Source organism: Ictidomys tridecemlineatus, chromosome 10, assembly GCF_052094955.1.
Source record: "Ictidomys tridecemlineatus isolate mIctTri1 chromosome 10, mIctTri1.hap1, whole genome shotgun sequence".
Taxonomy (NCBI): domain Eukaryota; kingdom Metazoa; phylum Chordata; class Mammalia; order Rodentia; family Sciuridae; genus Ictidomys; species Ictidomys tridecemlineatus.
The window spans coordinates 7,424,422-7,447,732 of record NC_135486.1 but is presented as its reverse complement, the minus strand read 5'-3'; the positions used below and the strand labels follow the sequence as shown (position 1 = coordinate 7,447,732).

The 23,311-nt window shown below is 41.8% G+C and overlaps 1 protein-coding gene across 2 annotated transcripts in view; it reads left to right on the top strand.

The window, feature by feature from the left end:
* The window catches only part of Slc9c2 (solute carrier family 9 member C2 (putative)), a 55,076-nt gene that overhangs the window by 12,815 nt on the left and 18,950 nt on the right, over positions 1-23,311 (top strand). Inside the window, exons 6-18 of one of the 2 annotated variants that reach the window (XM_021722653.3) lie at positions 559-675; positions 2,937-3,098; positions 3,897-3,996; positions 4,280-4,423; positions 7,223-7,391; positions 8,860-8,941; positions 10,626-10,792; positions 11,377-11,487; positions 14,890-14,987; positions 15,924-16,043; positions 17,325-17,523; positions 18,196-18,384; positions 21,146-21,295. In XM_021722653.3, coding sequence (XP_021578328.2) covers positions 559-675; positions 2,937-3,098; positions 3,897-3,996; positions 4,280-4,423; positions 7,223-7,391; positions 8,860-8,941; positions 10,626-10,792; positions 11,377-11,487; positions 14,890-14,987; positions 15,924-16,043; positions 17,325-17,523; positions 18,196-18,384; positions 21,146-21,295 — 1,808 coding nt within the window. The remainder of the gene's footprint in view (positions 1-558; positions 676-2,936; positions 3,099-3,896; positions 3,997-4,279; positions 4,424-7,222; positions 7,392-8,859; positions 8,942-10,625; positions 10,793-11,376; positions 11,488-14,889; positions 14,988-15,923; positions 16,044-17,324; positions 17,524-18,195; positions 18,385-21,145; positions 21,296-23,311) is intronic. The other variant, XM_078022322.1, reaches the window with a different exon arrangement.

Genomic DNA, 23,311 nt, shown 5'->3' with positions numbered 1-23,311 from the left:
TTACAAATGTCCACGTACAAGCCTTCCTGTGGACTTGCGTATCTACCCAGGAGGAGAACTGCTGGATCTTACTTTGTACTCAGCAATGATATTCTTTTGGGGTCTGATTCATGTGTATTCAGGTTAAATGGAGAGTCCTAAGATTTGTCTCATCTTGAAGCTCGAGCATGGCTGAGGCATTGGCCAACACAAGGAGTGCTGTTGTCATGTTCCTCTGTCCCTGGAAATTCAGAAGGCACAAAGGAAAGATTAAAAATGACGACTGTGATTGTCTTAGAGACCCATCCCACTCATGGCTGTTTCCTCCTTCTGTTCTTTCTTTTTAATTTAATTTTTTTTTTTTTTTAGTTGTAGGTGGACACAATACCTTTATTTTTTTCGTGGTGCTGAGGATCGAACCCACGTGCCACACGAGTGTGCTACCACTGAGCCACAACCCCAGCCCCCCTCCTTCTGTTCTGTCAGTTTCCCTCTCTCCTATTCCTTCTCTTTGTTCCCTGAATAAGGACATCGTTTTTACGTACCTCAGTAGTTTATACTCTTTATTTCCCTTTCCAGGCCTTTCTAAAATGTATATTGACATAATTAGAGGAGAATCATTGATCATTTGTAGTGTTGCCTGCATTTTTTTTGGAATTTTTCGGGTCAGCTCAGAACAGCTTACCATGTTTACAGGTAGGACCATTTTGGGGGCCTGTACATCTTCTAAAGTCCTTCTTACTGAAATGAAAATGCTTCCAAGATGTCTCTACTGCTCTCCCCATACTTTACTCTTGAACCAATTAAAATGATGTATTGGTTAACAAGAAAAAGATGCCCATTAATGTGTTTTTTTTGGTCAGTATAGGGCAAAGAACATGGAAAAAAGTATTTTATCTCCCTTGATATGTGTATATATATATATATATATATATGGGTGAGGGGTGGTTTCAGTGGTGGAATGCTTGCTTCACATGTATAAGGCTCTGGGTTTGATTCCTAGCACTGTGCTTGCATGTGCATGTGCGTGGGCACACACACATGCCCACCACACACACATGCCCACACACACACACATGCCCACCACACACACATGCCCATGCACACACACTTGCCCACATGTGCCCACCACACATACATGCCCACACACACACACACACACACACATGCCCATGCACACACACATGCCCACCACACACACATGCTCATGCACACACACATGCCCATGCACACACACATGCCCACCACCCACACGTGCCCATGCACACACACGTGCCCACCACACACACATGCCCATGCACACACACATGCCCACCACACACACATGCTCATGCACACACACATGCCCATGCACACACACATGCCCACCACCCACACGTGCCCATGCACACACACGTGCCCACCACACACACGTGCCCATGCACACACACGTGCCCACCACACACACATGCTCATGCACACACACATGCCCATGCACACACACATGCCCACCACCCACACGTGCCCATGCACACACACATGCCCACCACACACACATGCCCACACACACACACATGCCCACCACACACACATGCCCATGCACACACACTTGCCCACCACACATACATGCCCACACACATACATGCCCACACACACACACATGCCCATGCACACACACGTGCCCACCACACACACATGCCCACACACACACACACACATGCCCATGCACACACACGTGCCCACCACACATACATGCCCACACACACACACACACACATGCTCACGCACACACACATGCCCATGCACACACACATGCCCACCACCCACACGTGCCCATGCACACACACGTGCCCACCACCCACACGTACCCATGCACACACACGTGCCCACCACACACACATGCCCATGCACACACACATGCCCACGCACACACACACGTGCCCACCACACACACACACATGCCCACCACACACACATGCCCACGCACACACATGTGCCCATGCACACACACGTGCCCACGCACACACACGTGCCCACATCACAGTTGCATCATTTGGTGCAGACTTGCTTCTTACCTGGATCAGTCTGCGTCTCAGTGAATGGAAGTTAAGCGTTGGCTTGGTCCTGGATTTGGGCCTGAGAGTGAAAGCCAAGGGGTCCAGCAGTACCAGGGAGAGGAGTGCCAGACCTGTGTGGCCGACGACCACTGAGGTGTGGGGCAGGCTACCTGGCCATTTTCCAGATGGGGTGCTAGTAAAGAGGAAAGGGGTGAAAGAAGGAGCACGGAGAGGCAAGGCTGTCCTCCTCATCTCTGTTTGTGATCGTGCAAGAGGAGGCAATTCTCGACAGTGGTGGGAGCACGTGTTCGGGGATGTCCCCATGAAGCCACCAGGGGCATTTGCCGTGGACCATTTTTACTGTTTGGGACTTTGTTGTTCAGGACTACCCTGACACACACCCACCTACTGCCACCAGTACCTCAGTCAATGAAAATGTCACCTCTCCATTTCTCAAAAGCCCCCGGGCTAGAGCGGGGTCACAGACCGACTGAGTTTGACAGGACCCTGGCTAGGTTTCATTTGGCCCTGACATGTTTTTTTTTTTAAAAAAATTGGAGTTGCTTGTCTCTTTTTCCTCTGATGTTGAGGATCAAATCTAGGGCCTCACACCTGCTAGGCAAGAGCTCAGTCACCAAGTTGCACCCCCAGCTGGTTGACCTTTGTTGGAGATTCACAAGCACAGGTTTTCACAGTTACACACTTTGCCTGACTCTTGGGGATGTGTGAACCTTCTGTCCTGGTGAGTGAACCTCAAGCTGCAGACTGCACGGGAAGGACATCCCAACAGAACCGCTTTCCTGGGACACCCCCTTCTGCTGAAGAAGGAGATCCCCACCTGCAATCGCAAGCGCAAACCAAAGTGCCATGGGTAAAAGAAACCAAAGCGACAGCTCAACGCGCTCTTTCTTTTTCCGGCAGAGTTACATATCGTTGTGGGACTCAGCTTGGACATTTTTGGAAGCATAATCTGTGGATACTGGTGTGCAAGAGTCATCCAGTTTATACTGACTGACATTTTTAGCAATACACTGACCAATGTCATCCTGTGCTTTTCAATGGTGTATATGACTTTCTATGTGGGTAAGGCAAAAATAAGTATTGCTTTCACACTCTTTTTCTTCTTTTGTGTCTGATTCTGATGTTTTTAATGTGCTATTTGCAGGTTTTTCAGCCTGGGGCTGTTGGGTTTTGGGGATATTCAGACATTCTTCATGGTTGGTATTTTTGCCTCAGACTAGATTCACCCATTTGTTTGGAGCCCAGGGAACTCCCGCTGTGGTTAGGAAGGCAAAAGCAAGACAGGATTCGGGGTTGGGGGGACTGTGGTCAAGGGAGCCCTGAGACGGGCCTGCAGCCCTGGCCCGGGGGTGTCCTGGAGGTGCTCAGCAGAGATGGCGAAGCCGCCTTTTCCATCGGCACCATCCTCAACTGGGTCAAATCTGCTCGGTTTTGGGCAGCCTGCTAACTAAGAACGGTCTTTACATCATAAGATGGCTTAAAAAAGAAGAAAAAGGAAGAAAAATACTTTATGGCGTGTGAGGATTGTGTGAAATTCAAATCTCAGTGTCTAGACAAAGTTATTTGAATACGCATTCATTTGTCTGTGCATTATCTGTGACTGGGTTTGCGTTACAGGGCCTGAGTCAAGTTGTGACAGGTGCCTGAATGGCCCCCAAAGATTAGACATTTACTATCTGGCTCTTTACAGAAAAAGTTTGCTAGCTTCTGATCCTATCCGGCAGATCCTCTGAAGCAGCATTGTAAGGAAAAAATCCCATTCTCAAGTGCCCCCCGCCCCCATTCTTCACCCGAGATAAAGTGCCTCAGTGTGCAGAGTTAATGGTGCATTCGTTTCACTTCTTCATTTTCTCTCCCCAGTGGAATATTTTGGAATGTCAGGCATTGTGGCTTTGGCCACTGTAGGACTGAATTTAGATTCCTTAAGCTTCAAGCCCAGGATGGAGTTCATAATCACGAAGTAAGTTTCCTGTTGTGTACGTGCTGTAGAGATCATGGAAGGTGGACGCTTCACTAGGCTCCCTGTAGGAGCTCTGAGCCAGCTGGGATCAGAGGTGTGTGCCACCACGCCCAGCCACAGAGCCCTGTAAAATGTTGTCTGCAGAACAAGTGATGAAAGCAAGGGCCTTCACTTTCAAGGGCTTTCACCCGAGAAAGACGGGCATGAGGCAGATGTGTTTGTGTGAAAAGAAAAGAGTTTTAAAATGCATTGCTTACAATGGCATCCTTTTCCTTCGCCCTAGGTTCTTGATCATATTTTCCTCTACGTACCACCATTTGATATACACTTTCTTCGGCATCGTGGTTGGATGTGGAGAAATCAAGTATTTTAGTTTCCACACCGTCGTTTTCATTTTCATCTTGTTTGTGACAGTGAATTTTGTAAGGTAATAATTATATTTTAAAGCTTGTTTCACTGAGCTTAGATTCTTTTTTAAAAATTTGTTTTTTAGTTACACGCGACAGTAGAATGTATTTTGATGAATTACATATACCTGGAGTATAACTTCCCATTCTTTTGATTGTACATGATGTGGAGTTACACTGGTCGTGTATTCATATATGAACAGAGGAAAACTATGTCCAATTCATTCTACTGTCTTTCCTATTCTCATCTCCCCTCCTTTCCTTTCCTTCCCTATGTTTAATCCAGTGAACTTCTATTCTTCACTCTCCTCCATACCCTTATTGTGTGTTAGCATTGGCATATCAGAGGGAACATTCAGCCTTTAGTTTTGGGGGATTGGCTTATTTAACATAGCATAATATTTTCTACTCCATCCATTACTGGCAAATACCATCATTTCATTCTTCTTTATGGCTGAGTAATATTCCATTGTGTATATGTACCACAATTTCTTTATACATTCATCTATTGAAGGGCTCCTAGATTGGTTCCATAGCTTAGCTATTGTGTATTGAGCTGCTATCAATACATGGGGCTGTGTCACTGTACTATGCTGATTTTAAGTTCTTTGGGTATAGAACTAGGAGTGGGATGACTGGGTCAAATGGTGGTTCCATTCCAGGTTTTCTGGGGAACCTCCATACTGCTTTCCATAGTGGTTGCACCAATTTGCAGCCCTACCATAAGCTTAGTTCTCGAGCCCAGAATTGGGAAGCAGGGAACACAGACAAGAGCAATTGTGGCTGTGAGGTGCAGAGGCTGCCTGGTTGCCGGGGGCGCAGGCTGGGCTGCTGTGCAGGTGGGGAGCGTTTCTTTTCCAAGGTTTCACCTGTGAATTGAGAGAAGGTGGACCACCAGCAGCAGCCCCACTCCTGAGCCTGCCAGGCATGAAAGTTCATGGCCCCGTTCCAGAGGTTCTCCTGCGTGGAGGCTGTGGAGGTGAGAGAGGAAGTGGGTTTAACAAGCTCTCTGGGGGGTTCAGACAGGTTCAGGTGGGAGCACCACTGGACTAGACTAATGGCTCTTAACATTTTGGTGGACTTTCATCATCTTTTTTTTTTTTTTTTGGTGATCCATTAGGATAGGATAAAGTCATTTATGGAGCACTTTCCATGCACGATTCGCCATTAGTATGAGTGAAGCCCTTGAGACAGGGTTCCTCATCAGACCACAGCTGAAGCCCAGAGACTCCAGATCCAGCCCAGCATCTACCTGTGGGCACATGGTCTGGGATTGGGATTTAAGTCTGGTCCACGAGGGACGAGGCATGCTTCCAGAAGGCCGCTGCCGGCTCCCGATAGCTGTGTCCTCCGTGGGACTCCAGGGCCGTGCCATTGCCACACAAGGCCATGGCCAAGGGAGCCTGGGTTGTAAGATGTTCTCCTGGATTCTCACTTGTCCTTTCTCCAGGGGCACCGTGTGCAGCCGCAGTCCTGCCCGCCCTCTCCATCCTCTGCCCCGTCCGTTCTGGGCCTGGTCTTGGTGCCCACCTGCTACACCTATGTGGCTGTCCAGTCAGTAGTTATCTAGTATTATCTTTTCTCTGCTTTCCTATCTGGACAACTTTTAAAAAAACCTGAGTTAGTCATTGCTTCCTAGAATAATTTGTGTGCTTATTTCTAAGCGCAAATTCCACCTCTCACACTTGTTAGCTTTGTCACTATGTAACTTTGAGCATTTACTTAAGTTCCAGTGTACTTATCTAAAGCACCACATTGGTTGGCTTCTGAGTTGAAGGACCACTTATTTCCCAAGGCAAGTTTGCACAGCTCTGCAACCCAAGGACTTACAGCGGAACTGGTTGAACCAGTATCCTCCAACCCTAGACCAAAAAGTGGGAAGGAGAACAGTGTCTGGATGCCACCCTCGGTTTGTGGGACTGGAGAGGGGGATGGCAGAGAGCAGATGTGGGCAGACAAACTCTAACTGTAAGCAGAGGTGACTGACTTGCCACTTTTCCAAAGCCTGAAGAATTCTCATAGGTCTGGAGTCAGGGACTCAAAAAACCTTCAAACTGGAGTAAGCATTCTGGGGCCACGTGAGGTGAAGACTGGGGTGTGGAGGGAATAGCTACCAATGCTTTCTGTTCAAATCCTTCCATTGCTTTGAAAGTTCTTTCTCATTGTGAGAAAATCAGGACAGCCATATTATAATAATAACAAAAACAGCAACACGGGACCAGACTCTTGGACTTGCAGTACCTCCTGTAGTTTTCAGTGCCAGCCTTGCACACAGTCTGATTATGATTATGATCATCTCCATCTGAACTATAGTGCACAGATCCCCTCGGGATCCTATAGAGAAATGACCTAGATAGAAAGAAGGCACAAGTTGAAACGATTTGTGTGACATTTAGTGGATGATTCTATGGAAGCTAGGGAAAATTTTGGTTGGATGAAGTTTATTCATGTAGCTACAATATGTCTTCCCATTCGGGATTCTGAATCCAGTCATTTTATGACCCTTCAGGGAATAGATGATCTTGTCCACGTTCTTTGAAGAGGTCTCCATGCCGGCATTTACCACCCACATGCAAATAGTACACAATAGTGTTAATGATAAGTCACTGTTTGTATACATGGAACTCCAAGCATTATTTTTCAAGACTTGGTATTACGCAGAAAATTTAGATAGATTTGTTTAGTCCCAGAAAGCTTGATTGGCTTACTGTGTCATCTCTCTTTCTTGAAAAATTTAGGATTGAGTAGATGGTTTCGTCTGTAAGTAACATTCATATGCGAGGTGTGATTTATTCGTTTTCAATGTTTTCTGTCCACAGGTTGCTTACTGTTATTTTTGTGACCCCGATTTTGATGCATTCCAGTTATGAGTACAGTTGGCGATGGGGAATTGTCATCGCGTGGTCTGGAATTAAAGGAGTTTTTAGCTTACTTTTGTCTCCTGATATTTATAATCTGGCTGATCAAAAAGTAGCGGCACCACACATGGTAGGGAAAAAAGAATCACGTCTCATGGTTCCTAGTATTTATGCACTTTTTCCTATCTTGTGGTACTTGTTACTATACTCAGATAATAAAGTTAACTGGTTCTGAATTAGATTTTTTAAATGCATCCTTTTAAATAGAAGGGACTCAGAGGAAAGTTGTTTAATGTTGACCTTGTGACAGGGACCAGTGGTCATGTGTTTAGAACAGGGGTGCTAAGGAGACTTGCCTTACCGTCCTGACTCTACCAGTCCTGGTCTGGGTGATCTTGCAGAAGTTCCCAGCCTTGCTGAGCCTCAGTTTCCAGTGGAGGCTGGAGATGATGCTTACTAAAACACCTGACCCTTTATCCATGCTCCATAAATGCCGTAAAACTATACAAATGCTCTTTTTCAATTGATGTCAGAAAGCATGGGAAAAAATAATGCCCTTATGGAGAGCATTCCCATCCCTACATCTGTCAGAACAAGAACGGAAATGCTGGTGAAGTACACTAAGGCCAGAAAGATTTTAAACAGTGTTGCATTAAGAACTGTTACCACGTGGTCTGGAATGAAAGGAATTTTTAAGAGGAAGTGCTTTTCTTGATGGAATATCATATTCCTCACCACATCTATCCTGAAGATTTATATACGTGGGCTTCACATGGGAGCATGGGAGTTCCAGTAAGGTGGCTTGTCCTTCCCTACTCCAGAAGAAAATCATGATAACCAACATTTCAGCTCCTTTGATTCTCTTATATGCAACGAGTTGGCTTAAAACCAAGCCGACAAGATGTTAACTCGCATTTGGGTACCATTTCATAGTGTTTCCTAACTCTGTCCGATGTTAAGGTCCTCTTGGCTCTGCGATCTGTGATCACGATCTGCAGAATCAGGATGTTCACCACGCACACGAGGGGACTGTTACCAGTCAGATGGGAAACACCCTGGAGAGATCTACTTACGGTGAGGGGCTCAGAGGGGCTGACTGGCCTCAATCACAGGGTTAATACACGGCAGAGCCCAGGCTTACAGAGGCACTTGTCTATTTTTTTGTGTGTCTGGTGCCTCCCCAAACTGCACCTCAGCTCCAGCCTGCTCCCTCACGGCCTCTCAGTAGCCACGGTAGGTGCTGGTGGCAGGTGTATGTCCCTGTCCTGCCTGGCTGCTGCGGGGTGTCTCCCCATCCTGCATGTTGTACAGCCAGGTCGGTGATGGCTGAAAGCTCTTCTCTCAGCGTCCTTATCTGGCACAGCCTATTACTTTTCCTTTGTTCACATTCTTCCTGGTATAATTTCTTCCCTGGTCTATCGTGTTCAAACAGTGTCCACAAAACTGACCTTTTGCCTCAGCTTATTTACTGGAGACAGTGTAAAGATTAAAGACAAAAGATTAAGGTGGAATTGTGTTGGTGGTTAAATGAGCAATGCTTGCCTTTTGAAAACTGAGGTGGTATTCTCTTTCTAATCATCTGTATGCTTTGTTTTTAGTTTATTTTCTATGTACAAGTGATATCGTTATTGACTATGGCAATAAATTCATACATGATGACTTTCTCGGCTAGGACTTTAGGTAAAGTATATGCATAATCGTTTCCTAACTGGGGAGAAAAATGCAAATAAGTTACTGCTGCGGGTAATGCAGACATTTCTTATGAAGTTCAAGGAACTGGTTTCGAGGCCAGTTATTTTCATTTACTCGTTATCTTTGTGGATAACAATTAATAAAGATGCTGTGTAATTGTAATATTGGTTCATCTGGTGTAGCAGAAGCCAAGTGAACAGAGGCTTAAATAAGACACAGGAATCTCTTTTCCCCTCACTGCAGAATCCAAAAGAGTGGGATGGTTCTGCTGCACCAGGTCATCCAGGGGTCCAAGTTCTTCCCTTTCTGTTGCTCCTCTGTTCTGTAGGGTGCTCCTCTAGTCTGCAGGGCAGGAGATCGCTCATTACCACCTATTATCCAAGCAACTAGAAGAGGAAGTGGGGATAGGTGGGTGGGTGGGGGTAAGCATCTAACTTTTAAAGGTACAATCCAGAACTTAATATCTATATAACCAGAACTTAATATCCAGAATCTAATATAAATATCCAGAATTTAATAAATTTATCCAGAATTAAATCACGTGGCACACATTCGTAAGGGAAGATGGGGAATATCATCTTTTACTGGCTGGCCATGTATTCACCCCCAGTTCAGATATTGTATTGGTGGATAGGATAAGGAAGAAGAAAAGAATGGACATTGGAAGACAAGCCCCAGGCTCTGCCACCGTTGTCTACTTCTAGTAGGAATTTGAGCTTGATAATAGTAATTAGTGTACATGTGATTAAATCCAAACAGGAACATTTTCTGTGATCTCAAAGGTATTTGAAACTTGTTTATCATAAAATGCATAAATACAATAAAGTTACAAGAGACACATCCAGTTGAGAAATCCAGGATCAGATGGCCGGCAGCAGTGGGCAAGGGGGAGGGAGCTGGGGTGGGATTAGGCAGTCCTATAGGAGGGTCGGCTCCTCAGCTCTGCTGGTCGAGAACTGATTCCATCAGGGAATCTAGAATGGATCAGACTACTAGAAATTTACATATCCCCACTCACTTGTTCACAGATAAACCACAAGATCAACTCACTAATTTAAAGAGGGATGGTTTCCTTCCATGTCTGAAATACTTGGTATCATTATCAGAGTAGCCACCTCTGAATGCCCATAGCCTTGATAAACCAAGTTAGTAACTCTGGGAGAGCACAGCCAGCGAGAACAGAGGAGGGATAACATTTGCGCGTGCAGATTTGCTGGCCAGAGAAAGGTATTAAATGTGAGGTGTCTCTATTGGCTTTCACATTTCATTGTGGATAAGAAACAGCTGAAGAACTTGTTAAAAATGCAAATTCTCAGGCCAGCCTGATTCGGAGGGTATGGACAGAGCCCAGGAATTTGACAGTTTGATCAGCAGCCCTTCTACCTGGAGAAGACACAGGTAGTTTCCCACATTTTGAGAATTACTGGTAGGGTGCCTTGACATATTAAGTCATGCCTTTAGCAATTGGGCCAGATGCAGTTCGGTTATAGAGCCAAAGGAAACAGGGGGTGGGGTGATTCTGTGGGAAACCTGGGAGCGAGCCGTGCCCCTGCCCTCTGCTCTGGTTTGGCTGTGCAGGTGAACCCAGGAGCTCGCGGCAGGGTCGTCCCCAGTCCGTTCTCCCTAGCAGTCCTCACTATGCCGCTCAGGCCCTTGCTCTTCTTTGTCACAGGTTTTTGTGCGATTTCCCTCCCAAGACAAATGGCCATGCAAAATGCCATTCAGCACATTCAGGAGATAATACAGAACACAACCACTTTATACAAGACCGAAAAGATGTTGACAAACGTCAACTGGACTTTAGTGGAAGAAAAAGCGAAGATCGAATACATCATTCCGGTGAGTTGGTGCCTGACAAAAAATAATCCTCTTTTCCTTCCCTTGGTCTGTCTGCCTGGCCTTATAGTCTGTAAAAGAGAGAGAGAGAGAGAGAGAGAGAGAGAAAAGAAACCTGATTCTGCTAACCCAATATCAGAAAATTCAGGAGTTTTGCCACCTTGGGGAAATGACTTTGAATTCTTTCTCCAAAGAGAAGGTCTTGGTGGTTAGCCTCATTTGCCAAATGTGAGGAGAATGGATGTTTTCACAGACTGGCTGATGGGGCAGCAGGAGAGATTATGCTTCCAGTGGGTAGAGATACCAAGAGATGGCTCCCTGTGTAAGTGTCCTAAGAAGCCCAAAGCAGGGCAATCTAGAGAGTAGCCAAGCATGGAGAGTTTGGAGAAAAATTTGGCTATCTATGTTTATTTCACCACAATTGAAAAACGCACTTCTCATATGGCGAAACAGTTCCCAGCTTATGCACGGCTCCTTATCTGAGCAACTCTGAGTCACTGAGATCTTTGTTGAGTATAGCCTTGCTATCTTCTAATAATTTTTTTTTACCTATTTTTAACTTCATCTCTTTGTTTTCTACAATTTAGTCAAATGCTGTTCCACTTTCCCATCTTGTACATGATGATGAAACAGAGCAGTCCCCGACAGATGAAGTTTTAATAGAAGAAGCCAGATTGCACGTGGCGATAATACAAATGGTTGGTATTGCTGCCGCCGCCTCTTCCTCCTCCTCCTTCCTCTTCTTTCTCTTCCTTCTCCTCCTTCCTCTTCTTTCTCTTCCTCCTCTTTTCCTCCTCCTCCTGTCCCCATTCCTCTCTTCCTCTTTCTCCCCTTCCTCTTTCCTCTCCCCGCTCCTCCCCTCCCTTCTCTTTCTCTTCTTTCCCTCAGCGACTCTTTTCCTCCTTCACTGAGAATTGAACCCAGGGACTCTTTACCACTGAGCTACATCCTGGACCTTCCCTTAGGTCCTTGCTAAGTTGCTGAGGCTGGCTTTGAACTTGTAGTCCTCCTTCCTCAGCCTCCCAAGCCACTGAGTTATAGGTGTGGGCCACCCTGTCTAGCTCTGTAGCTGTGTGGGTTTGTCTCTGTGTCTCCATTCTATTCCATTGGTCTATGCATCTGTATCCCCCCCCCCCCATTACCCTATAGTTTTTGTTACTAGGGCTCTGAAGTAAAATTTGAAGTTGGGTATTATGATACCTGTAGCATTGCTTTTTGGGAGCTCAGGATTACTTTGGCTATTCTGGGTCTTTTGTTCTTCCATATGAATTTTAAAATTGTTTTTTCCAATCATGTGAAGAATATCATTTGTACTTTGATGTGGCTTGCATTAAATGTATAGATTACTTTGGTTATATGTCTGTTTTAACAAAATCAATTCTGCCAATCCATGAACATGGGAGATCCTTCCAATTTATAATGCCTTCTTCAATTTTCTTTCGACTGTTCCTTTATTTTCCTTATAGAGATCCTTTACCTCCTTAACTAGGTTTCTTCTTAGATATTTTGGTTTTTTTGAAGCTATTTTGAATGGAAAATTTTCTGATTTATTTCTCAAAAGGTTCATTATTGGCTTACAGAGAAGCTATTGACTTAAAAATTTTTAAATTTTTTTTTAGTTGTAATTTTTTATGTCCGTTTGGACATAACTTTATTTATTTTTTTACGTGCTGCTGAGGATTGAACCCAGTGCCTCAAATATGCTAGGCAAGATTCTACCACTGAGCAACAATGTCAATCCCTAGCTACTGATTTTTATACACTGATTTTGTATCTAGTAGTTATTTTTGAGGGTCTTTAGAGTAATTATTAATGTCATTTACATACTTAGATAAACAGCTTTAAATATTTGAAACTGTTTTTTACAAATTTGACATAGTTGACTTCCTCTCATACAAAATTTCCTTGTTTCTAAAAAAAATTTATTTTAGTAATATAAGCTAAAGTAAATCTGGTGAACCAAAAAATTCTCTTCAAATTTTGGTACTAATAATTTACATGTTCTAACATACACACAGGAATATTACTAGGTAAAATAAAGTTTGAGTCAATTATATCAGGTTTAAATTAGGTTTCTATTTAAATAGGACAAATTTTATTTGATATAGCAAGTGTATAATATACTTACTGTGTTCACATTCTTCTTTTTTACTTTCTTTTAAAAACTCATTGTCATGAAGAATTCCTAACATACACAAAGGTGGTGTAATAAGTCACCATGTGCCCACCACCCAGCCTTAACAATTATCCACACACAACCAATCCTGCCCCCTCTGCCTCTTCAATCACTCCCCCACCTTCCATATTATTTTGAAATAAATCCTGGGTGTCATATCACTTTATCTGTAAATATTTCAAAATGTATATGTAAAATTTAAAGTCTTTTAAGAACACAGTAAAATGCTAATATTGTTCCTAAAATTAATAATTACCTAATAAGAATAGATATCAAACCAATAACATTTTCAGTTGTCTTAGAAATATGATACATGCTTACCTTACAGTTTATGCTTTCAAATTGAGTTTTGTTGAAGTTCACACACTGCAACTAACCAATATCTCTATTAAGTCTCTTATAATCTGTAGATCCTTCTTTAATTTTCTGTTGAAGAACATATTTGTTCTTGAATTGTGCTGCTATAAACACTGATGTGGTGGCATCGCTGTAGTGTGCTGACTTTCAGTCTTTTAGTTACACACTGAAGAGTGGGATAGCTGGGTCATACGGTGGTTCCATTCCTAGTTTTTTGTTTTGTTTTGTTTTGAGAGAGAGAGAGAGAGAGAGATAGAGAGAGAGAGAGAGAGAGAGAGAGAGAATTTTTAATATTTATTTTTTAGTTCTCGGCGGACACAACATCTTTGTTGGTATGTGGTGCTGAGGATGGAACCCAGGCCGCACGCATGCCAGGCGAGCTTGAGCCACATCCCCAGCCCTCCAGTCCTAGTTTTTGAGGAGTCTCCATACTGCTTTCCAGAGTGGTTGTACTAGTCTGGAGTCCCAGCAACGATATAAAAGTGTACTTTCCCCCCATCATGAATTCTTTTAGTATATTGTTGTCATTTTTAATTTTCCCCTCAAATTTGAAACTGAGCTTTGTTGGGTATAGTAATCTTAGAGGGCACTTGTTCTCTTTTAGGGTTTGGAATATCTCATTCCAGGCCTCCTTGATTGTAGGGTCTAAGCTGAGAAATGAGAAGTGCGTTTTATTGGTTTGCCTTTAAACATGACCTGGTGTTTTCTCTCTTGGGGCTTTTAATATTCTTTCCTTACTTTCTGTGTTAGTTATTTTGATTATGATATGTCTTGGTGAGCTTATTTGATTAGGTCTATCTGTGGTCCTGTAAGCCTCCTGTTTAGAGGTGAAGGTTAACCTGGGAATATCTTTCTCTTTTGGTAGTGGAGCTGAGATATTAGTCACACTTTGAATTAATACTTTGCACTGCTTTCTGCTCCAGAAGGATGGTGCTACCGGTGTGGTTTATATTACTAAAATGAAGTCTGAATTGTGTAGATTCTGAGCATCTTGAAGCTAGGAACTTTCCTCTGTATCTCTTATAACATTTAGGACTGTACTTAGTAAAATAAAAATGAATTCTGAGTAGATATTTGAATCAAATGAAATTTATTTCCTCCTGTAGATTCTCTGTAGTAGTATATTTTCATCTGTGGGCATGCTTTACCATCCACGTGGGATTGGTTCTAGGATCCCCAGCTGCAAAATGGACACTCAAATCTGCAGATTCGTGTTGCTTATATGAACTGGCAGAGCATGTGCATATAACTTTCCTATGCTTTTCCTCCTGTATTCTTTAAATCATCTCTGAATTATGCACAATGCAGAGCAAACACTATGTCAATAGTTGTTATACTATATTATTTGAAGAATAATGATAAAAGTCTACATATTCTTATTATAGACCAGTTTTTTCCCCTGAACATTTTCAGTTGTTGATTGAATTCATAGAGGCAGAAACCATGAATACAGAGGGCCAATTTATTGAGTTCGGTAATAACAGCAAGGGCTATGTAAGGTGTAAGCAGAGTAGATTATATTCATGTTTTGATCTTTTGTAATTTTTGTTTAAAATTGTGTGTTTAGAGTAGCTTTGAAAAGCAGTGTAATGATGGCATCCTTGGAGTAGAGGCAGCCCGGATATTAATTGGTGCAACAAAAAGCTATTGCCCCATCCAAGGAAAGTAAGTATAATACTTCTTCGATTAATTCAGTTAATTGATTAATTAATTAAATTTGATATTTCCAAAATTGAGTTGGTATGTGATTAAGAATGAACAAATGGAGTGTTAAATGTCCAGACTGATCAATCTATTATCTATTTTTATCTATCCACATCCATCTATCTGTCCATCTATCCATCTATTCATGTATTTTCTATTTTTCTTGTTTGCTAATTTTCCCGTGTGGTTTCATGAGCTTGGTGACATTAGCGGACTCTGGAGGAGTAATTAGATGAGAGACAAGGGGACCCATGAAGGAGAACTTCATGGCTTCTGTTGTTGTCATGAGTGTGTTGCTTTCATATCATATCCACGAAATTGCTAGAGGAGAAGGCCGAGGCCTGGGTCTGTGGTTAAACAGTTCTGGGGTAGAGCAGTCTCTCTACCGGCTCAACTGGTTTTGATGGATGCGATGAAATCCGGTGGGGAAAACCCAGTGTCTCAGAGATAAGTGCGTATCTGGGCACAGTCCTGGCAAGCATTAGGTAACAGGTGATTCACAGCAAAGCTCTGAGGGTGAGAGTGAGCAGGGCAGGAGCCCAGCGATCTTTGTGGGAGAGCTGTCCTTAGTCCCTGGGATTATGAAAAGCAGGGCCTTTGTGGGGGGAGGCTTGGGCTGGTCTATCCCCAAAGGATTGGTCTAGAGAAGCTTTAATTACATTCTGTCTCAGGTCAGGAATGGTTCTAGGAACGGGGTGGGGTGGGGTGGGGGGGGTGGCACAGGTGTCTCATGTCCCATGACCACAGGTGGATAGGTGGATGGGTGCAGAGGCTTGGGATTCAGTGAATTTATTTAGTAGATCCTCATTAAACTTGTATTTAGTATAACTTCCCCTTTTATATTACCCTATTTATTATGGTCAGTTTTTATCATAATGCATGTTGTATTTTTGTTAGATTCATGAATATTCATGATGTTTCAACTTACGTAAGAGCTAGAAGTTGGCTTATAAAGTTTAAAAACATGTTAACTTACTTGGAATATCATAGAGAAAGGGGACGTTTTATTCTACCTGGGTAAGTATTGTGAACTTTTTTCCCTACATTTTTTTAATTGGTGCATCATAGTTGCACCTAGAAATGGGATTCGTTGTGACATATTCATACGTGCACACAAGTATTATGAACTTTTAATAGCAGTACCCTTGAAAATAGTATAATTTCCATAGTTTTTGAATAAATGACTTTGATTTTCCTTATTAAAATAAAACTAATATCATGGTCAACTCTCATTGACGAAGGGGTGAAGGTACAGAGTGCTTGCTTCCCTTCATTCTGTTTCAGCCCCTTCACTGGTGCTTCTATGAGAGCGTGGGCAGGAAGAAGAGAGGGTGGTCTTGTGGGGTCATGTCGTGGACTGGGATGCGTGCATCTTCTTCTAGATGCAGTGCAAGGGTGAGAAGTACCCAGGTGGCGCATTAGATCTAGCTCAGTTTAATTTCATCTGTGCCGCAGGGTGGTCATATTGAGGTCTGTCTTTAGGAGAAATACAACTCGGACTTAACAATACCTTCATCACTGAAGCTGCTGAATTTTAAGTGGGTGTTGATCTTTTGCAACAAAATCGGACATTGTTTTGCTTTCTTCCATTTAATTAATTCAAAGATAAATAGAAAAATCAAACACCTAGGATATTGACATATGCAGGGAATTTATTTTTTAAAAAATCAGGCTCAAAAAAAATTAGGGTCTATTTTAGATGGATTGAAAAGTTTTAAGAAATACATGTTATAGTAATTATTGAATAGTTGTTTTTCTGTTCTTATATTTAAATAATGCTGATGTGTAACTCATATTCTTGTCATTTTGTTTTTGCTTTTGATTTATGAATCCTTGCATCATTTCCTATATCCTATAGCATTGATTTTTTTTCTTTTTTTTTTAAAGAGAGAGTGAGAGGGGGGGGGACAGAGAGAGAGAGAGAATTTTAACATTTATTTATTTTTTCTTAGTTCTCGGCGGACACAACATCTTTGTTGGTATGTGGTGCTGCTGAGGATCGAACCCGGGCCGCACGCATGCTAGGCGAGCGTGCTACCGCTTGAGCCACAACCCCAGCCCCTAGCATTGATTTTTTAAAAAAGATGCTCCCCATCCTAAAAATAGATAAACAGAAACATATTTTTATCTTTCTCCATTATGATTTTGATGTACAGAAATTATGCTTTTATTTTTGCTATTATTTTATTTGTAGTCTTCAAATTAATTTTAATGATTTATTTAAACAAATGTTGAACTTCAGCTCTTAATTGTTATTCTTGGAAGTGATCTGACATTTTATTTGATTTTTTTTTCCAGGAGTAATAGATTTCTGATTTTTGTATATCACCTTGTATTTTCAGAAGAATTTGAATATGCAGGACATATTAAGACATTATTGTATATTTATCCCATGATAATACATTTATGGCCAATGGCAAGAGAGTTAAATGTATCAGCACTGATATCAATGAACCACTATTTTATATTTTTATGTGCGTTAGAATCAACTTTGAAGGTACTGTTTAAAATAAAAATATAGTCCATGAAAAGAATAACGCAGATATTTAGAATAGTTTCAAATCATTTGTTAACAGAAGCTATCTGTTATTATGGTTGATGTGGTCCTGGAATTTTAGTAACTTTTGTTTGAATTTTCTGAGTTTTAATAATGAAATTAATAGAAGAGTCACAGTCTTGGACATTAACTAAATATAAAAGTAGAGAGAATCCTAGGATAAGGCAAAAGAAAGCTGAAAATCCAGACAAAGAGATTTCTTCCACATACTTTCAGTAATGATACAAGAAATAAATTAGCAAATAGAAGCAACAATGTTTTGCTGGTCTTTGTCATAACACGAGGACCTTTCCCTGTGCTGCGAAGCCAGAACCGCTTTCAGACTTTGTTATGAACGGTATTATAATGAATCTGCTTATTGCTATTTTTTATATTCTTGGTTTTGGCACTCCAGTTTCATTATAGATTATATATATTGATTCACACTAAAATTTTTGATGTTGGAGATTACAAAGAATTTTGGGAAATTCCAAATGAATAACTTAAAGCTCAACTTTTGGAATATAACTCATTTATAGCTGAAAGCTTAGTGGTCAAACTGTAAGAATTTTTCCCCTTACACCATGTATAGGTACTATGAAATGACATAGATTCTATTTCTTTTCTACACAGTTAATTATTCTGAAAAGGAACTATTTTAAACAACATTGGAATACTTTGGATTTTTTAATTTTGCTTATTGGGCTCGTGGATATCTTTTGTATATACTTTGTCAGACTAAGAACAAGCAACTTGTTCCTTATCCAGCTCACAGTGGTGATGGGATACTTAAGAATAATTAGGTTTCTTCCTATCTTCAAGGTAAGACTTTGAATTTTAAATTGTTAGGATTTTTTCCTATATCACTTAATAAGTGATTTCAGAAATGTCCTTGTTTTAAGAGCAATGGCCACCTGTGCCCACCTTCAGCCTTGGGCTCCCTCCTCTGGACCCTGTTCTGTCTGCTGAACTCTTACTTTTCTCCCCATTTTTTGTCTGTACTGTGCCCCAAGGCAGGCCTTCTTGTTTTGGTCACTGATGTAACCTCCGGCTCAAAACAGTGCCTGCTGTGTAGTTAAGGCCTTAGTGAATATTCCTGCTAAGTGAATGGGTGAAAAATAGGTGCCTCTAGAAGCAGGCTGATCTAGAAACAAGTACTTCAAATGTCAGTAAAATTTGTTCCAATCACCCAAACTATGTAGAAATAGCAAGGAAATTCTCCCCCTCCACAGTCCCCAACTCACATAGCATGCTGCCTTTCCTGTGGTCTTCAGGTTCATTAGCAATTATCATTCCTTCTCTCCATGGCCCTGGTTTGAATTCTGAGGTAGATTTTTATGTTTCCGTTCTCGACATTTACACCTGCTTTCTCTCTTTCCAATGGAGATGCACCGCATCAGCATTCAGCTTGGGAGTTGAGAGATTATACTTGCCACTCCATTTTTTCTTAATAATTCTTATCACATCAAAAAGTCTGTTAGTATGTATTGAAATGGTACAGGTTTGACATTTAAAAACCTTGCCGTAAACACTACGGACCCAATTCATGCATCAGCATCTTCCACCTAGTCCCCTCCTCCGAAAGATTTCAGAGTTATATGTTTTTTAAAGTTAGAATTGTTTGCCCAGCTTGTGCTCATCGACTGCTTCTGGTCATTTTTAAATTTTATATGAATGTCATGAGGATTGCTGTGCAGTGCTGTATACACAGAACCTGCTTTTAGGGTTAATTCCCTCTCTATGATCTTTACCGCATGGGCTGAGTTTAGCGTGGAGTGCTCATGTAGGTATCACTCTACCTGATACAAATGACTCTAGAAATCAAGAGTCACGTACTGAGGCTAGGTCTTAAAATAGAAGACAGAATTTTCTTTAGGTAATCAGTTTTTGTACAGATATCTTGCTCTGATGAATGTAAAACAATTATTTTAGAAGTGGTACTTTGTGAAAAATAAAATGGAATCTTCCTGGTATACTCCAGACAAAGCTCAATGAAGTATCCTTAAGGACTCAATATTGTTATGGTTAGCTTTTTTTTTTTTTATTGAGCACTTATTTTCCAGGAACTATGTAAAGTACTTTACGTATGTTATCCAGTTAAATGATGATAACAGTCCTGTGGAGATTTTGACACTGTGCTCCAAGGGATGGCACAGGGAATGTCCGTGTGTTGTGGTGGAAAGCTTTGAAAAGTCTTCTTGAAACAGCTCTCCCTTTCCCCCAAGTTTCACAAATGGTGGTTAAAAAAGCTTTCTCTTTTTTCTGCTCTTGCAATTCCTGCACTGTGATACTCTTCTCCTGTTCTTTGTCTCCCCCCCCCCGTGTTACCCCGTCCCTTGCCATCTGTCCATGAGCTTTGACATAGCTATAAGTCCGTGGGAAGTCCCCTGGTTGTGACTGCTTCTGCTTTTGAGGGCTGTCTCCATGGGAATTCTGGTATCTACACATTATTACCCTCATTTTATACACGAGGACACTGAGTCCTCCAAGTCACTCAGTAACTTTCTCCAGGTCACAGAGCTGGTGGACACTGGTTTTGAAGCTAGACAGGTTTATGTTTAAAAATTTGAAGTCACTACGTTAGCCTGCCTCAACCTGTGATCAGGGAAATTGAGAGCTAAGAAGGATCTTAGTTCCCTAAGTCCCTCATCTCACAAGAAGTGAGTTCTTTAGTCAGTAACTATGTTACTATCTAGGGGTGCTGGGTTACTTACCTCCTTCAGCAGAGAATTGAAGAACAGGACACAGAGATAGCATGCATACAGCAGGTTTATTGCAAAACCGAGACAGAGACAGAATTCTTCAAAGAGCAGGGGTCCCGGAGCCAGGAATCTGGTGGAAGAGTTTTGGCTTGTTCTTTCTATGGCCTCTGGAATTTCCTCCTTTCCTTACCTTCTCCCCTGTCCACGCCCTTTTCATTATTATTGATGAGTGCCCCCTCTGTTCGTGCCTCTGTTTCTATTGGATCCCCTGCTTAGGAGCACAAGTACCATCTGACTGGGTGTCACAAGGGGCAAAAGGTGCGACATTTGCAGTTGAGAGGAGAGATAAAGAATGTCCATACCCTTCTGCCCTTTCCAATGTTTTATTCACTCAAGTCACTCAATACAATTTCACTCTGTATGTTCTTAATCAAGGAAATGACAACTTTAATCTAGGCACTGCAATAGACATAATCAATTCACAGCAAACACTTCTAGATTAATTCTAAGCACTGCAAACACACAGGCTCATAACAGACATTCCCTCTGCGTGCTAAGTTCAAGTGTCAGATCAAAGGTCTCAAGCCTGAGGCTTTAAGTTCAGCAGATGCATATCACTTGATTGTGCTTGAGGGCCATACTGGAGGGCTCTATAGGTGTGCAGGTTTCAAACTGGAGTTTTAAAGTGGAGTTGCTCAGGCTCAGGCCTCAGGCCATCCTGATAGAATTTGCATCTTTAACAAGTGTCTGAGTACTGCATTATTTGTCTGGAGACAACATTTTTGGGAACTTCTGCTTTATGACCTAAAAGCACCATTTTAAATTTCACAAAATTTACAGAGCTTTTCTCTGTCTCTCTCTCTCTCTCTCCATAATTCCAGTTAGCAATTCCAATGCTGATAAATATTGTAGATGTGCAGGTCAAAAAACACCTCAGCTTGATGTACAATATTACAAAAGGCTATGTCAAAAGTCAAGAAGATGCCAAACTTTTAATGAAACAAATTTCTGGCCGTAAATCAATATATAAGGTGAGAGATAAGCATTGTTTGTGGGGGGGGCAGGGGATAGAAAAACCACCTAGATGTATTAATTTCTTTTCAATCATTTCTATATCTGTTCGGCCAAACAGACACCAGAAGTTGAAGGGGTCTGTTTATCATGCCCTAAAGGAGCTGTGGAAGGAAACAAGCCCCGTCTTTACATGTCAGCTGTTCTCATCAACTCACTTGTGATCTTCATAGCAGAAAACCACCCACAGGGGCAGCGTGGGTGGCTGGTGTCGGGGAGCGGGTGAAGAGGACCCCCATCCTGCCTGTCTGTATGCACCTAGTACCAGGCAGGCTTGGAGATGGCGAGCCGCTTCTTAACCAGGCTCCCTCACACCCACGTGTCCTCTCGGGGCATTCTTTGAAGTTTACTAGGTTTGTGTCCCTAAAAGGCTCATCTTAAATTTCATATGTGCTTTGTACTTGGTAACATTCAGAGGTTCCTCCTGGCTAAAGGGTAAGATCTTTGAATGTATACAAAGGAGAGAACATAGCACAAAGAACAGCAAACAATAAATTGTTGGTTATTTTTAGTGATACATAATACTAAGATTCATTTTGACGTGATTATAAAAGCATGTTCTAATTCAGTCCCCAGTATTTCCCTTTCCCCTTCCATCCTCACTCCCCCTATTCCCTTCCGCCTGCTCCATTGATCTTTTGTGTGTATAGTTTTGTTTTTAGTCGGTGTCTTGTGGCTGTGTACGATGGTGAGAATCCCTGGTGTGTTCATGTATGTACACAGGAATGTTAGGTCAGATTCCCACCCTTCACTTCATTCATTCCCCTTAATCGACTGCACTGGTCTTTCTTCATTTTTTAAATCCCCCACCCCTCTTATTTTGGATTACTTCCACATATCACACAAAACATTTGACCTCTGACTTTTGGGAACTGTCTTATACACTTGGCATGGTAGTCTCCAGATTCATCCATTTACCAGCAAATGTCCCGTTTCCTTCTTCTTTATGGATGATTGATTAGTACTCCATTGTGTTTATATACCACATCTCCTTTATCCATTCATCTGTGGAAGGGCCCCTAGGTTGGGTCCATAGCTTAGATATTGTGAATTGAGCTGCTATAAACATCGATGTGCCCCTATCATTGTAGTATGCTGATTTTAAATCTTTTAGTTATAGACTGAGGAGTAGGATAACTGAGTCTTATGGTGGTTCCATTCCTGTTTTTTTGAGGAATCTCCATACTGCTTTCCACGGTGGTTGCACTAATTTGCATTCCCACCAGCAATGTATGAGTGTACGTTTTTCTCCACATCCTCACCAACATTTACTGTTATGTATATCCTTGATAATTGCCATTCTGACTGGAGTGAGATGGAATCTCAGTGTAGTTTTAATTAGCATTTCCATAATTGTAGAAATGTGGAACTTTTTTTTTAGATATTTGTTGACCATTTGTATTTCTTCTTTTGAGAAATGTCTTCTTTTGCCCATTTATTGATTTGGTTGTTTGTTTTTGTGTGTATTAAGAACTAGAAAAAGCAATTATGAAATTAATTTGGAATAGTAAAGAGACCCAAAATAGTCAAAGCTATCCTTACTGAGAAAAGTGAAGCAGGAGACATCAAAATACCAGACCTCAAATTATACTACAGAGCTATAGTAACAAAAACGGAATGGTACTAGCACCAAAACAGGCATGAAGACCAATGGAGGGAATAGAGAAGACACAGAAACAAACCCACATAAATACAGTTATGTGATTCTAGACAAAGGTGCCCAAAACATAGGTTGGAGAAAAGATCACCTTTTAAACAAATGGTGCTGAGAAAAACTGGAAATCCATAAGTACTAGAATGAAATTTAACCCCTATCTCTCACCCTGCACAAAAGTCTACTCAAAATGGATCAAAGACCACTAAAACCTGGCATTAGACCAGAGACCCTGCAACTGCTGGGAGAAAATGGCCCAACACTCCATCACGTTGGCACAGGAACTGACTTCCTTGACAAAACTCTTCAAGTGCAAGAAGTA